The sequence below is a fragment of the Mobula hypostoma genome, chromosome 21, assembly GCF_963921235.1.
Source record: "Mobula hypostoma chromosome 21, sMobHyp1.1, whole genome shotgun sequence".
NCBI lineage: Eukaryota > Metazoa > Chordata > Chondrichthyes > Myliobatiformes > Myliobatidae > Mobula > Mobula hypostoma.
Window position 1 is genome coordinate 18,027,925 of NC_086117.1, and position 15,298 is coordinate 18,043,222.

Consider the following 15,298-nt stretch of genomic DNA (forward strand, 5'->3'; position numbering starts at 1 on the left):
GACTGTCCTCAATCCAGTTCCAAACGAAACTTATTATTGTTGTGAATATCTAACTTTATTTTGTGTAACAGAGCCTGATTTCCTCCTTTCTGTCTGTCAGGTGGCTGAGGAACAATGTTCCACTTACTGAGCTGGACAGCGCTTGGGTGTCGTCTGACCAGAGCAGACTCTTTATTGGCCGCACGAGACTGATGGATGAGGGCCACTATGTCTGTCTAGCCAAAAATGAGGCAGGCGAAGAGAGAGGAGAGTTTGAGGTCACAGTCCACGGTACAACACTTATAAAACTGCAACGATTTATGATTGTGATTTAAATTTGAGCTTCCATGCCATGTAAGAGTTACAATCAAAAATGCTTGTTCGTATTAGCGGTGCAATATTCCCAAGAAATGTGTAGCATTCTGGAATCACTTTGAAAACATGCTCAATAGGTTCCTTGACTTTAAATTTAATAACTTTTTCATAAATGTGCAACTTGCTCCCTCCATTTTATAGCTAGAACTGAGGGACGAAAGGGAAAACACCTTTTAAGTCTCTCAAGTCCGATCTTGCTCAGGTGCAGTCGAAATGTATCCAAATACTTTAGTGCCTGAAAATTTCCGATTTCCTGTCCTCCAATGTGAGGTCTGAAGTAACATTTTATTGTGACATTTTTTGCTAGATTCAGTGCCAATCCTATAAGCAAGCTCTCTCCTTTCCCACAAAGGTAAAGGTCCTTGCAAATTATCAGACACTGTACAAAAGGGGCTTTATTGACTCTGAAGTACTGAGGGACAATCAGACACTGTTGAAGATGCAAGTTGAATTTAAGTTTGTCTTTCAAATCCTGCCTGGCAAACTCTAAAGGTTTAACAATCCTTATCACTTGAAGTCCATGTTTCTGGAAATTAGCCCCCAGCATCTCAGTGCTTTGCAGCTCAGGGTTGGCACAACATTGTGGGCCGAAGGACCTGTAATATGCTGTACTGTTCTATGTTCTCTGTTCTATGTTCCATGCTCTGCAGCTCAGCCTTAAATCTTTTCATTTTTATGGATGGAGCAAGCAACTTTGAACAATGAGAGTACTTTGAACAATGATAAGCCAAATAATACTGTAGTGAAAAAGTATTCACATAAAAAACTCAGCTGGTTTCAATCTAACTGCTTTTGCCTCTGTATTTGATTTGTGTCGCTGTCTCAGCCTTGAGTATATTAAGATTTCTGAGCTATAGGAAACAGCCAGGGAAGTGGAGTTGAGGTCAAGGTAAGATTGGCCGAGTGGGCTGTGTGGTGCCTCCTGGTCCTATATTCTGCCGTACATATGGAAACACGCTGAAATGCACAATTTTTAACAAACCTACATTCAGTGGCCACTTTATTAGATACACCTGTACCCCTGCTCATTAATGCAAATATCTAATCAAACAATCATGTGGCAGCAACTCAATGCATAAAAGCATGCAGACATGGTCAAAAGGTTCAGTCATTGTTCAGACCAAACATCAGAATGAGGAAGAAATGTGATCTAAGCGACTTTGACCATGGAATAATTATTGGTGCCAGATGAGGTGGTTTGAATATCTCAGAAAATACTGAGCTCCTGAAATTTCATGCATCACGGCCTCTGGAGTTTACAGAGAATGGTTCAAAAAACAAAATAAAAAACATCCAGTGAGCAGTGGGCAAAAAATGCTTTTTTAATGAGAGAGGTCTGAGGAGAATGGCCAGGCTGGTTCAAGCTGACAGGACAGTGACAGTAACTCAAAAACCGTGTGTTATAACTGTAGTGTGCAGAAGGACATCTCTGAATGCACACCACATTGAACTTTGAAGTGGATGGGCTACAGCAGCAGAGGACGATGAACATACCTACACTCAGTGACCACTTTATCAGGTACAGGAACTACCTAATAAAGTGATGACTGAATGCATATTCAAATTTTAATAAAATATCAGAACAGCAAAGCACCATGTTCAAAATATTTGTCACCTGCTTTTTATAAGTGCAATTTCATCTATATTAATTGCTTGTTCCAGTCTGCTTAATTTGCTTTGATCAAATTCCCTAATTATTGACTATATTTGGTATCTAGTCCCCCCAGTGGTGAGGATTTTGGGAGCCGAGAGTTTGTCCATCATGACTGGTCAGTCTGTTACACTGGAGTGTGCTGTTACTGGAACCCCAACACCTTTGATGACGTGGCTGAAGGATGGACAGGTGCTCACCAGAACAAATGGGAGCGTTAAGGTAAGTACTGACGTTTGACTCACACAGTCATAGAATCTTCTTTGGTTGTCAGATTCCGGGCAGATGAGATTCTGACAGTGTCAGAGCCCCGAGTCCAATTCTGACCTAGAGTGTTGTCTGTGTCACATTTTCACGTTTCCCCTATGAATACGGTGGATTTCCTCCTGCATCTTAAGGATCTTATATATACAGGCATCCGTTAGTCTCGTGAGACCATGGATTTGTGCCTTGGAAAGTTTCCAGGGCGCAGGCCTGGGCAAGGTTGTATGGAAGACCGGCAGTTGTCCATGCTGCAAGTCTCCCCTCTCCACGCCACCGATGTTGTCCAAGGGAAGGGCATTAGGGCCGAGACAGCTTGGCACCGGTGTCATCGCAGAACAATGTGTGATTAAGTGCCTTGCTCAAGGACGCACACGCTGCCTCAGCTAAGGCTTGAACTAGCAACCTTCAGATCACTAGACCAACGCCTTAACCACTTGGCCACGCGCCAACACTCTTGGGGAATATGCCCAGAGGAAAACGTGTAATTGATGGTGGGCTAATTGATCACTACAAATTGATCTGGTCTGGTGTGTAGGTGAGCGGGCGGCACCTGGGGTGGGGGTTTATAGAAGAAAATGTGGGGATTTATTTTTTAATTACAAAGCAGCACACACAAACTGCTGGAGGAACTCAGCAGGTCAGGGGGCATCTGTGGAAATAAATAAACAATCGATGTTTCAGTCCGAGATCCTTCTTCAGGACTGAGAAGGGAGGGAGAAGATGGCAGAATAAAAAAGTGGGGGGAAGGGGGAAGGAGGCTAGCTGGAGGGTCAAGGACTGGAGAGAAGAAGGAATCTGATAGGAGAGGAAAGTGGACCACAGGGAAAACAGAAAGAGGAGGGGATCCAGGAGGAAGTGAGAGGCAGGTGAGAAGAGGTAAAAATCCACAGTAGAGCATAGAAGACAGGAGAGGGAGGGAATTTTTTTAAACTGGTAGGAGGAATTGATAATCTTGCCATCAGGTAGGAGGCTACCCTAATGGAATATAAGGTGTTGTTTCTCTAACCTGCGTGTGGCCTCATCGCACAGTTGAGGAGGCTATGGACTGACATGTCGGAATGGAAATGGGACGTGGAATTAAAATGGGTGGCCACTGGGAGATCTTGCTTTTTCTGGTGGACGGAACATAGGTGCTCAGTGAAACGGTCTCCCAATCTTCATCAGGTCTCACCGATTTACTAGAGGCCACACTGGGAGCACCAGATACAGTAGATGATGCCAACAGACTCACGGGTGAAGTGTCGCTTCACCTGGAAGGACGGTTTGGGGCACTGAATGGTAGTGAGGGAAGAGGTTTAGGGGCAGGTGTAGCACTCATTCCGCCTGCTACGGTAAGTGCCAGGAGGGAGATCAGTGGGGAGGGGCGAATGGACAAGGGAGTCATGTAGACAGCAATCCCTGCCGAAACCAGAAAGTGGGATGGAGGGAGAGATGTGATTTCCCCCTTCTCCAGCCCTGTACCTCTTTCTCTAATCGACTTCCCAGCTCTTTACTTCACCCCTCCCACCTATCACCTTGAAGTTCATGCCATCAGGTTGGAGGCTACCCAGATGGAATATAAGATGCTGCTCCTCCACCGTGAGGATGAGGTGGCCTCATCTTGGCACAAGTGGAGCCCATGGACCGACTCGTCAGTACGGAAATGGGAATTGGAATTTAAATGGGATTAATGCAGGATTAGTATAATGGGGTGACTGATGAATCATTTGGACTCGGGGAGGGGCGGGGCTGAAGTGCCAGTTTCCATACGAATCTCTCCCTGGCTCCATGGCTAAGACTGTACAAACACGTCACTGTGTGCTCATTTATACCACAATGCCAACCAGCAAAAGTCAATTTTAACTTGCCAATTAATTTTAACTGATTACCTCTTGAGAGTTTGTTGTTTTGTATGGCAGATGCTTTCCTCTTCACATTTCCAACTGGTTTTTGTCAGAGCAGGATGAAGTGCGGCCCGGGAGTCTGTCCGTTCAGGAACCAGGGTTGGATCTTGAAAACTTCTTGAAAATGATAAAACATTAATGAGAATCTACTGTCCAGTCCTTTGGAAATCCCAATAGTTCGGCATGTGCTGCTGTTTGCCGTGCTCCCTTCCACTTCCTGGGTCCAACTTTGTTGCATCCAGTCCCCACACTCATTACAATTTGCTGGGGCCCTGCTTCCTGTCATCTTCTCCCTCACCGGGACTCTTTTCCTACACTCCCATCCACCCGACAGGGCCCTGGCTCCAGTGTTCCTTTCATCACAATTTGCTGGGGCCCTGCTTCCTGTCACCTTTTCCCTCAACGGGACTCTTTCCCCACACTCTCATCTCCTCTCCAGGGCCCTGGCTCCAACTCTCGCAATCTAACTCATAGGACCGCTGTTTCCCCTCCTCTCGTCAGACTGACAGCGTCCCGTTTCTCATGCTCATTGGGACGCTTATTGCATTACCATGTAGCATCTATAGAAGTAAACTAAAAAAAAATACGTTAATAAATTCATGTTGAAACATGCAATAGTCTGGAAAACCCGCTAGTCCAACAACACCAAGGCCCAAGCGAACTGGATTATCAGAGTTGTACTGCTATATCATTATCAGCTGGCATCAGTTAACATTATCTGGTGAAGCAAATGTGCTTATGACAAAGGAAAGGAGAGTTTCAATCTCTTAGGGAAGATCAGGAAATAATTATGTTGGGAAAGTAATTGAGAGAAAGAGAGGTTGACAGACAGTGGGGAAGAGAAATTCGCAGATAGTGGGGGAGGGAGAGAGATTTGCTGGCAAACAGTGGGGAAGTGGGAGAGAGACAGATTGAATGATAGACAATAGGAGGGGAAAAGAGAGACACTCAGAGAGAGGAAGAAAGAGAGTCTGATAGATAGACAACGCACACAAGATGCTGGAGGAACCCAGCAGGCCAGGCAGTATCTATGGAAAAGAGTAAACAGTCGATGCCTCTGGCCGAAACCCTTCACCAGGACATTGACCAAGGCATTGACTGTTTACTCTTTTCCATAAATGCCGCCTGGCCTGCTGAGTTCCTCCAGCTTTGTGTGTGTGTTGCTTTGATTTCCAGCATCTGCATATTTTTTCTTGTTTCTGACAGATGGAGCATGGAGACTGAGAGACAGTGGGTGGGGTGGGGGGGGGAGAGACTGACTGATAGACAGGACGGGTGAGAGAGAGAGACAGAAACATTGGCAGACAATGGGTAGGGGGTGGAGAAAGGACTGACTGGGGGAAATCAAAGAAACTAACAGAGACTCAAAACCAGAGTTGGCACATTTGAGCAAACACCTTCAGACTTTGTATTTACTCCATTCGCTTCACAGATCGACGGAGCAACTCAGAGAGATGGTGGCAATTATTCCTGTGTAGCTACCAACGAGGCAGGTGAATCTGAACAGGCTGTCAAAGTAATTGTGTATGGTAAGTGTTGTGGTGGATCAGTCTAACACAGCCTACAGCAGAAAGATTCACAGGTAAAGATGTACCAGTATAGTGCACTGGAATTCCAGCAATTTGGGTTGTTAAAAATTATTATTTTTTGACGTGCAATTTAATTTTACTAATTGTTCTCCATCATGTATAACTCAAAAAGGTCTACCCTACATCATTCTGCCTTTTTTGGCATCTCATCTGTTCTGCACTCTCTTGGCAATGAACTGTTGTTTCTGTGCATTACCAAGCACAATACAACTGGAGTCAAATACATTTTTCATGTCAGCTACTATGATGATACTCGTGAGGGAAGACCTGCCTGTAGGCAAGAGCAAACCGGATTGGTTACCCGGTTGTTGAATGTTAACACACTGAGCAACTCACTCGTGTGTGTTGTTCCTTTTTTTGGATGCAGTAATTGGAGACAGTGATCACAATTCCCCAATCTCATCATGTTCCCATTGCAGTGTAATGTGTAGGTCCATGATTGAAAGGTGATTTGAGAAACAAACTGCTAATTGTTACGGACCATCACCAACGTTCCCTCTATTTATTTTAACAGCTGCGCGACCCATCCATTGCTCTGAGCAGGAATCTTCTATATAGCCTAAAAACTGCACGGCACTATAAATGTTTTTTTTACAATGAAGTTTAAAGTAAACTTATCATCTAAGTATATATACGTCACCATATACAACCCTGAGATCCATTTTCTTGTGGGCATACTAAATAAATCGATAATAGAATCAATGGGAGACCGTACCAACTTGGGCATTCAACCAGTGTGCAAAAGACAACAAACTGTGTAAATATAAAAAGAAAGAAAAAATATTGAATAAATAAAAATTAAATAAATATCCATACTATGAATACTTAGAATGAATCGCTGTGTGGCAACAGAGGCTATGTGCACGGGGGCATTTCAGTTACAGCATGGCCACGCCCTCGGACAGCTTAGAGGGATCAGTGACTATGACAGAAAATTTATTCCACTATTACATACTAAGCTAAATGAATCCATGTGCTCTACAATATGTTTCAGAATATCACTCTTGTGTGTTCATGTAACCATGCATTATTAGAAGATTTAAAAAATTGAAGATTAGCTTTATTAGTCACATTCCTTTTAAGAGGAATAGATAGAGTGGACAGCCAGCGCCTCTTCCCCAGGGCACCACTGCTCAACACAAGAGGACAAGGCTTTAAGGTAAGGGGTGGGAAGTCCAAGGGGGATATTAGAGGAAGGTTTTTTACTCAGAGTGGTTGGTGTGTGGAATACACTGCCTGAGTCAGTGGTGGAGGCAGATACACTCGTGAAGTTTAAGAGACTACTAGACAGGTATATGGAGGAATTTAAGGTGGGGGGGTTATATGGGAGGTAGGGTTTAAGGGTCGGCACAACTTTGTGGGCCGAAGGGCCTGTACTGTGCTGTACTATTCTATGTTCTATGTCCATTGAAACAGTGCAGTGAAATGCATCGTTTGCGTCAAATCAGATCAGTGAGGATTGTGCTGGGCCACGCGTCATACCCACAACTCACTAACCTCACTGCACATCTCTGGAATGCGGGAGGAATTCTGGAGCAGCCAGTGGAAATCCAGGCAGTCACGGGGAGGATATCCAAACTCCTCAGAGACAGCAGCAGGGAATTGAACACGGATCAGTGATCACTGGCACTGTAACAGTATGGCGCCAACTGCTACGCTGGTGTTAATAAAGTGACTTTATATTACAAACGATATTTTCTACCATTTGTCTTTTTATATTTCAGAGTTTCCTGTTATAGACACTTCTGTCGATACCAACAAAACTGCAACTGTGAACCACTCAGTATCCTTCGACTGCGTTGCCACGGGAACTCCACCCCCTGGTAAGTATGGCTTGTTGTCCACTGAAACGAAACCTGATTGTTTACCCCACATTTTCCTGGGGTTATGACAGATAAGTGGCTCTGAAATTTCAATAAATATCTGTAAAACAATCAGAAATACAGGTAGATGTCAATGTATAGGAACATGTTAACTGCACATGTGGCTATTCACCTTCCAAAAAAAGTCACAATTTTCCTACCTCATCATATCATTAGCAATTATTTAATAACACTATAATTTTCTCAGTTGTTTATAAACATAAGAGATTCTGCTGGTGCTGGAAATGCAGAGTAATACACACGAAATGCTGGAGGAACTGAGCAGCTCAGGCAGCATTTGTGTGTGTGTTTCCCAGTAGTTATCCTTGAGCTTGCCCAAAGCATTTCACAGATTTGGTTGAGCTGCTGGGTTTGAAACTATGGAAGCTAAAATTCCTTTCCCCATGGTGTGGCATTGATTTGCGGAGCGTTAACACAGCTATCTTGTTTCCTGTCTTTGTCACCAAGTGATCTTTGTTCCTTTGTCACTTAGTGTTGACTTGGCTGAAGGGGAACCAGTTGATCACAAATATGGCTGGTGTCAGTGTGCTGGAGGAGGGGAGAACTCTACAGATACACAGTGCCCAGGTGTCGGACAGAGGACTGTATCGCTGTGTGGCATCCAGTATGGGTGGCAGTACAGAACTGCAATACACCTTACAGGTTTATGGTGAGATGGATTCTATACACTGTATCTCTGACACAGGGACATCCACGTGCCGCAGTCTGCCGTAACTTCTGTTCACTCACCTTAGCAGCAATGTTATGGGAAATTACTGAGCTGAGGCCAACTCTTTGTCAGTGTGGTAAGAAAAGGCCAGAATGAGATTATGTTATTCTGTAGAACAGCTTCTTCCTCTCTGCCATCCAATTGCTGAATGGACATTGAACTTATGAACTACCTCCGTAAAATATTTTTATTTTTGCACTACTTACTTAATTTAACTATTATATGTATATACTTGCCGTAATTCTCAGTTTTTTTCTCTATTATTATGTATTGCATTGTACTGCTGCCACAAAGACAACAAATTTCACGACACATGCCAGTGACATTAAACCTGATTCTGATTCTGTTACTATTGGTGGAACACTCACAATGCACTGGAGGAACTCAGCAGGTCAGTCGGCATCAGTTGAAAAGATTAGTCGACGTTTCGGGCCGAAACCCTTCGTCAGGACTGAAGGAAGAACCCTCCCCAAAGTTCTTCCTTCAGTCCTGACGAAGGGTTTTGGCCCGAAACGTCGACTAATCTTTTCAACTGATGCTGACTGACCTGCTGAGTTCCTCCAACCATTGTGAGTGTTCCTTTGACAACAGCATCTGCAGATTATTTTGTGTTTACTATTGGTGGAATACAGGCTGGAGATTTGCAAATGGATCATTTGGCTGTTCTGTCTTTCCAAACTGACCCATAATCTGGAGACGTCGAACAAAATGAAATAAATTTGTTAGTAAAAGACACTGTGGCACTTGCATCTCCAGTCACACAGCTAGCAGCAGATTACAACTGGGTATCCGTATACTCTTTCTCATTCTCACAGCAGGCCATAAACAAAAGAGATTCTGCAGATGCTGGTGTAACTCTCGGTTCGGCTAGCAGCTTAACCTAGGGGAAGACAGTCCTCGGCCTGGCCAAACTTCAGAAATCTCGTTTGGGTGGATGCTGCGCAAATGTGTCCCCTGTTACAAATCAGTACCACAAAATAACAAACAGTACACAATATGTGATTAAACGATTGAGCTTTATAATTCTTAGTTTGACTATATGATTAGTAAAGGAAACAAAGAAAAGAAAAGGTCCCATTCTCATGAAACAGTCTAATTCGCAACGTTGGAGCTCATTGATAAGGCCGTTCGTCCACCATCGATCTCTTCCGATTGTCGCTGACCTTCGGACCCTCGATCCAAGTCCACTCCATCTGGCGGTCTACCAACTCTCCATTCGCGTCTTCACTCCTCATCTCTCCCCGGCAAAAGACCGCGAAATCCCTGCTCCCAGACCCACAAGAAAGAACAACATCCCACTCATCGGCTAACATGCCCCGTTATCTCTAGTCATAACCCAAACATTGCTGCTACAGAGAAACAATTACATTAGCAGTGGAACCTTACAGCGTGTTACACTGGAAATCCAAAGCAAATCACACAAACTGCTGCAGGAACTCAGCAGGCCAGGGACCAGGATCTATTTGATATCCATGCTTGTTTACCTCAGTCCCTGCGTTAATATAAACATCTTCTTGCACAGACACTCTCTCCAGTGGACATGTTGCTACACCCTTGTATTTCTCACTTCCATATGCAAGGTACTAACAGTATGTGTTCCATCATTGAAGTTTGCTGGCAATTATGGGAAAACATCGATTCTCACTCATCCAGAACTTTTTAATTTGCAGTCCCGCCAATGATCTCAACGGTTTTGGACAAGGTTACTGCCCTTCTGAACCAGCCTATAGAACTTCAGTGTGAGGCTGCAGGAATTCCTGCCCCCAAAGTGACATGGCTAAAAGATAAAACTCCGCTCTTTATGATGAGTGAAAGGCTAAAGGTCAGTGGTATTTGTTATTCTGAACCTACAGTTCTGTGCAAAAATCTTAGAGATACACACACACACACACACACACACACACACACACACACACACACACACACACGATATATATCGTGCCAAAGAATTTTGGACAGTACAGTGAGTGTTGATAAACCTGATTCTGATATGGGTCTCTATTGTAGACTGAGAGTGGGAAGGGGGCAGGGAGAGGGGAATGATGGTTGGGCAAAGAGGAAGGGAGAGGGGAGGTTGTAGGAAGCACCAGAGAGACATTCTGTAATGATCAATAAACAACTGTTTGGAATCAAATCACCTTGTCTGGTGTCTCAGGGCTGCGTGAGTCTGTATCCACAGCATCCCTCACCCCCACCCCGGCATTCCTTCTCTATCACCTGTCCCACACCCCACCCGCAGCTCTCCACCTTCGCCATTCCCAACATCCTTTGCTCCCACTGGATTTACAAACTCGCTCTCTGCTCTACATTGACAAATACAGTACCATGCAAACGTTTTAGGCACCCTTGCTACATATATATATATATATATATATGTGTGTGTGTGTCTAAGAGTTTTACATAGTACTGTAAATTGATGGTGACTGTTTACTAGATGTGTGTTTTCCATTAAGTAGATACCGCAGACAGATTTTGAGCTACCAATGTTAACATTGACTATTATGCCCCTGTCTCTCCTGCAGTGACTGGTTGATTATGAGTGTGAACTTGCTGTCTGGCCATTTTATGGGATTTTGTCCGTATTTATTTTTGTTTACTTTTCCCCATCTTTCCCCTACAACTTTCTACTTATCAGGTGAAGTTAATGCATTCTCTTTGTAATTTGATTGTTTTGCCTGTTGAACTGAAGTGTCTTTTCTCTTTGATTAGTTCTTTATGAATGGTCAGGTTCTGTCCTTTGCCAGTGCCCACTCCTCTGATTCAGGAACATATACCTGCGTTGCTGTGAGTTCTGCCGGAGAGGACCAAAAGGATATCCACCTGCAAGTTTATCGTAAGTGTGCTTTGAAATAACGTTGGGATTGGGCGAAACGTACCCAGGAAAGAGTTGTATTGAAGCATCCATTAGAATCTCTCCACGTGAACACTGTTTGCTCTAAGCTGCATGGGTGTGCAGCCACTGAAATGCCCCCATGCACATAGCCTTTGTTGCCACACACCTGGAGTAAAGAAACAAGAAAAAGTTTAGGAAAAGTGGAAGATTTTCTTTGTTGTACTGTATTTTGTCATACCCTTCCGTTAATAAATAAAATGAAAAGTATGTGAGTTTTCAATTTTCATAGTATGCATGTAACAAAAATAATTAAAGTGCTGCATAGTTTTCAGGCCATGTAAAAGTTTCCTGCTCAGAGCAATGGTTAGTCCGCGTAGCTATTAAAATAAATTAGAGGGAACGTTGCCAGCGAAGTTAAGTTTTGGTGTTACGGTGCAATTTTAAGGATGTTCCACAAAGGTCTTCTACTTAGGCAGACTCTTGGAATGAAACTGGTTTAGCAGGTTCTGAAGTGACTGATGAGGCCATGGTGGAAATTACAGAGAGGTGCTCGATGAGTGGGATGGTATACTCTTGGGGCTTCTGACGCTCGGACTCAAGGTTTTTAGTACCATTCTAAATCCTCCCTCTCCGCTTAGCACAGTCATGGAAGAGGATTTCCTAAGGGTCGAGGGGAATGTTTGAGCTTTGTGTATATTCTTGACGCTTATCTTCTGTCAGTGTGATAATCCCTTTCCATGGGATTAGAAGTTCCATATTAGGTGTCTGATATTGAGCATGCACATAAGAAGGCTCTGAGACTCAATCTAACTAATGGAGTGGTCATCATCTTCTGATTTTCTCATGGGTTGCGGCTGTTAAGGACAAGGGCATCATTAAATACCTTTCTCTGTTTACTGGTGAATGGTTATCAGGAATCATTGCATTCTTCAGGTAGAAGGTATTCCCACACTGTGTTAGGAGTTAAACCCAGTGATAATGAAAAAATGGACATGCATTTCTAAATCAGACAATCTGTGACTTGCAAGATTTCAGTTGTGTGTTTTTGAAACTTCATTCTTTCTGGTGAGCAGGGGGATCCTACCTCGCTCTTGACTTTTGCTTTGTGGATGGTGAAATGCTTTGGGGTGGCAAGTCGGTTGCTCTGTAAATCAGATGCATCACTCCATGGTAGACGTGTTTGCTCAAAGCATTAGCAGGTCACACTGAGAATAACGGTCGGCTGTTCTTAGACCTGAATCAGAAGATAAGAGTTTGGCGGTTCTACTGGATATTTAATATATGCTGTCTGTAGAAGTAGTCTACAAACACCAAATAAAGGACAAGGAAGCAGCCAGGAAAAATCATTGCGGACATTATCTACCCAGCAAACTGCCTTTTCCTAAAGCTCCCTTGTGGAAAGCACTACAGGACTATTAAAACAAAAACTCCATGACATCTTAAAAAGTTCTTCCCCCAGACAGTTAATCTGATTAACCTTTCTGGGTTTTTCACCCCACCCCTCTCCCTCTTTTACCACAGCACTGCACTGCCCCGTTAGCACTTTAGACCACTGTTGGCATATATTTCTGCACATTTTAATCCATGTCTGTACTCCTAACTTTATTTTTATATAATTCTTTTTCCTGTATGATTGTTGAATGTCGTCGTTTTTTTTTATTGTGTGTAGCACCAACACACCACAGCAATTTTCATATGCATGTAAATGCATATTATAGCGAATAAAATTCCTTGTCCTTGTGTAGTTTTCCCTCGGAACTCCTTGTCACTTTTCTGGCTGATATAATGGGGAAGAGGAGAGTGATGGGCAGATGGCACTGAGGTGGGGAGTGGAGAGGAGAGTGTTAAGACACCGTAATTGATGGAAACAGGCGGATATTATTAGAATTGTTAGATATTCTATGTCCTTTTTATAAGGCATTAAATATCAACTTGAAAAACCTTAGCCCAGTTTTCGCTCCATGTGCTACATTTGCTACAAAAATTGCAACTTTTATAAATACAAGAGATTCTGCAGATGCTAGAAATCCAAAGCAACACACACAAGATGCTGGACAAAATCAGCAGGTCAGGCAGTGTGGAAGTTGGGCAAAAAGAGGGTGAACATAATATCCAGGCAGGGATAGGTTGCAGACAGCCCAGGCAAGAAAGGCCATTGAAGAGCATAGCTTCCCTTTGCATAGCAAATTCCCAGAGCCATTTTGGCTTTCTGCAGACAAGGTAAGAATGTAATGGAAGGATGCAAAATACACACACCAACAAAGAGGCAATTACTTTACTAACTTCAAAGTATCAGCAATTGTTAGCGTGTAGTTTCTATTGTCTTTTAACACCTGTATTGTGAATGGTGATTGATCTTGCAAGTAAGAAATTCAGACATACGCAGTTTACCCAATGGTCAATATCTGTAACCGCGCTTCAGTTCTGTCCTGGCTTCAGAACAGTGTGGTGATGGGGTCCATGCTGATCTTCTTGTGCACAAGTAAAATAAAGTGTGGTTGAGGAATGAGTGCATGTTTTCAGAGCCCAGTTAATCAGTGACAACAGCAGCATCTACGGAGGGTAATATGCAGTCAACATTTTGAGCTGATCTGCTTTGGGTGGGCATAACATCGCTCAGTGCTTCATAAAGTGAACTCATTCGCCGACTGAGCCAGCAACTGAAACAATTTTATGCATTTTACCCCTTAGTTCCACCGAGCATTCTGGGAGAGGAACAGAATGTGTCGGTGACTTTGAATGGTTCGGTGAGCTTGGAGTGCCAGAGTCAAGCATTCCCTCCTCCCACTCTCACCTGGACGAAGGATGGGCGGCCTCTGCCAAGGCATGCTGGTCTCGTGCTCAATGAAAATGGCAGTCTCGTTGAGGTCAGTGTTGCCTTAGAGTCTCTGAAATGCTTTGACTTGATCTTCAATCACGTGTGCTTGGGAGTAAAGAAAGAAATAGCTTTCATTTTCATAGTGCCTTCAGCTCTGAAAGTCCCAACGGGAGATAATTTAGGAAAGATGGCAGCCAGTTACTACACAGCAGAATCTCCAAATTAGCATCGAACTAGTGGCCAGGAAATCATTCTGGCGAGATCCCAGTTGTAAATAAATAGGTGGGTGGTTGGGTACATACTAGGATTATCATCAGAATTGTGTCATGGGATCAAAGAGACAAATCAGCCAAGAGTAATGATATAGCTAAAGGATGGCACCTCTGCTGATGCAGTGCTGCCTCGGTCCCATGGCATTGGAGATTCAGCCTAGATCTTATCATAGTCATACTTTATTGATCCTAGGGGGAAATTGGTTTTCATTACAGTTGCACCATAAATAATAAATAGTAATAAAAATAGTAATAATAATACTACTATCAGTAAATAGTAAATAGTAATAGTCATGGAAATAATAACTAGTAATAGAAAAATAGTAATCAATAGTTAAATAGTAATATGTAAATTATGCCAGTAAATTATGAAATAAGTCCAGGACCAGCCTATTGGCTCAGGGTGTCTGACCCTCCAAGGGAGGAGTTGTAAAGTTTGATGGCCGCAGGCAGGAATGACTTCCTATGATGCTCTGTGTTGCATCTCAGTGGAATGAGTCTCTGGCTGAAGGTACTCCTGTGCCCACCCAGTACATTATGTAGTGGACGGGAGACATTGTCCAAGATGGCATGCAACTTAGACAGCATCCTCTTTTCAGACACCACTGTCAGAGAGTCCAGTTCCATCCCCACAACATCACTGGCCTTACAAATGAGTTTGTTGATTCTGTTGGTGTCTGCTACCCTCAGCCTGCTGCCCCAGCACACAACAGCAAACATGATAGCACTGGCCACCACAGACTCGTAGAACATCCTCTGCATTGTCCAGCAGATGTTAAAGGACCTCAGTCTCCTCAGGAAATAGAGACAGCTCTGACCCTTCTTGTAGACAGCCTCAGTATTCTTTGACCGGTCCAGTTAATTGTCAATTCGTATCCCCAGGTATTTGTAATCCTCCACCATGTCCACACTGACCCCCTGGATGACCCCCCTTGTGCCCCAGTATTTCAACACGACTAGAATATAAAAGCAAGGATGTAATACTGAAGGTTTATAAGGCATTGGTCAGACCACACTTGGAGTATTTTGAGCAGTTTTGGGT

The 15,298-nt window shown here is 43.5% G+C and overlaps 1 protein-coding gene across 1 annotated transcript in view; it reads left to right on the forward strand.

Moving 5' to 3' along the window:
- Positions 1-15,298, forward strand: part of LOC134360080 (hemicentin-1-like) — a 425,813-nt gene that overhangs the window by 195,518 nt on the left and 214,997 nt on the right. The window contains exons 34-41 of the mRNA XM_063074161.1: positions 101-270; positions 2,073-2,227; positions 5,585-5,681; positions 7,466-7,564; positions 8,097-8,273; positions 10,004-10,155; positions 11,043-11,166; positions 13,858-14,033. Coding sequence (XP_062930231.1) covers positions 101-270; positions 2,073-2,227; positions 5,585-5,681; positions 7,466-7,564; positions 8,097-8,273; positions 10,004-10,155; positions 11,043-11,166; positions 13,858-14,033 — 1,150 coding nt within the window. The remainder of the gene's footprint in view (positions 1-100; positions 271-2,072; positions 2,228-5,584; positions 5,682-7,465; positions 7,565-8,096; positions 8,274-10,003; positions 10,156-11,042; positions 11,167-13,857; positions 14,034-15,298) is intronic.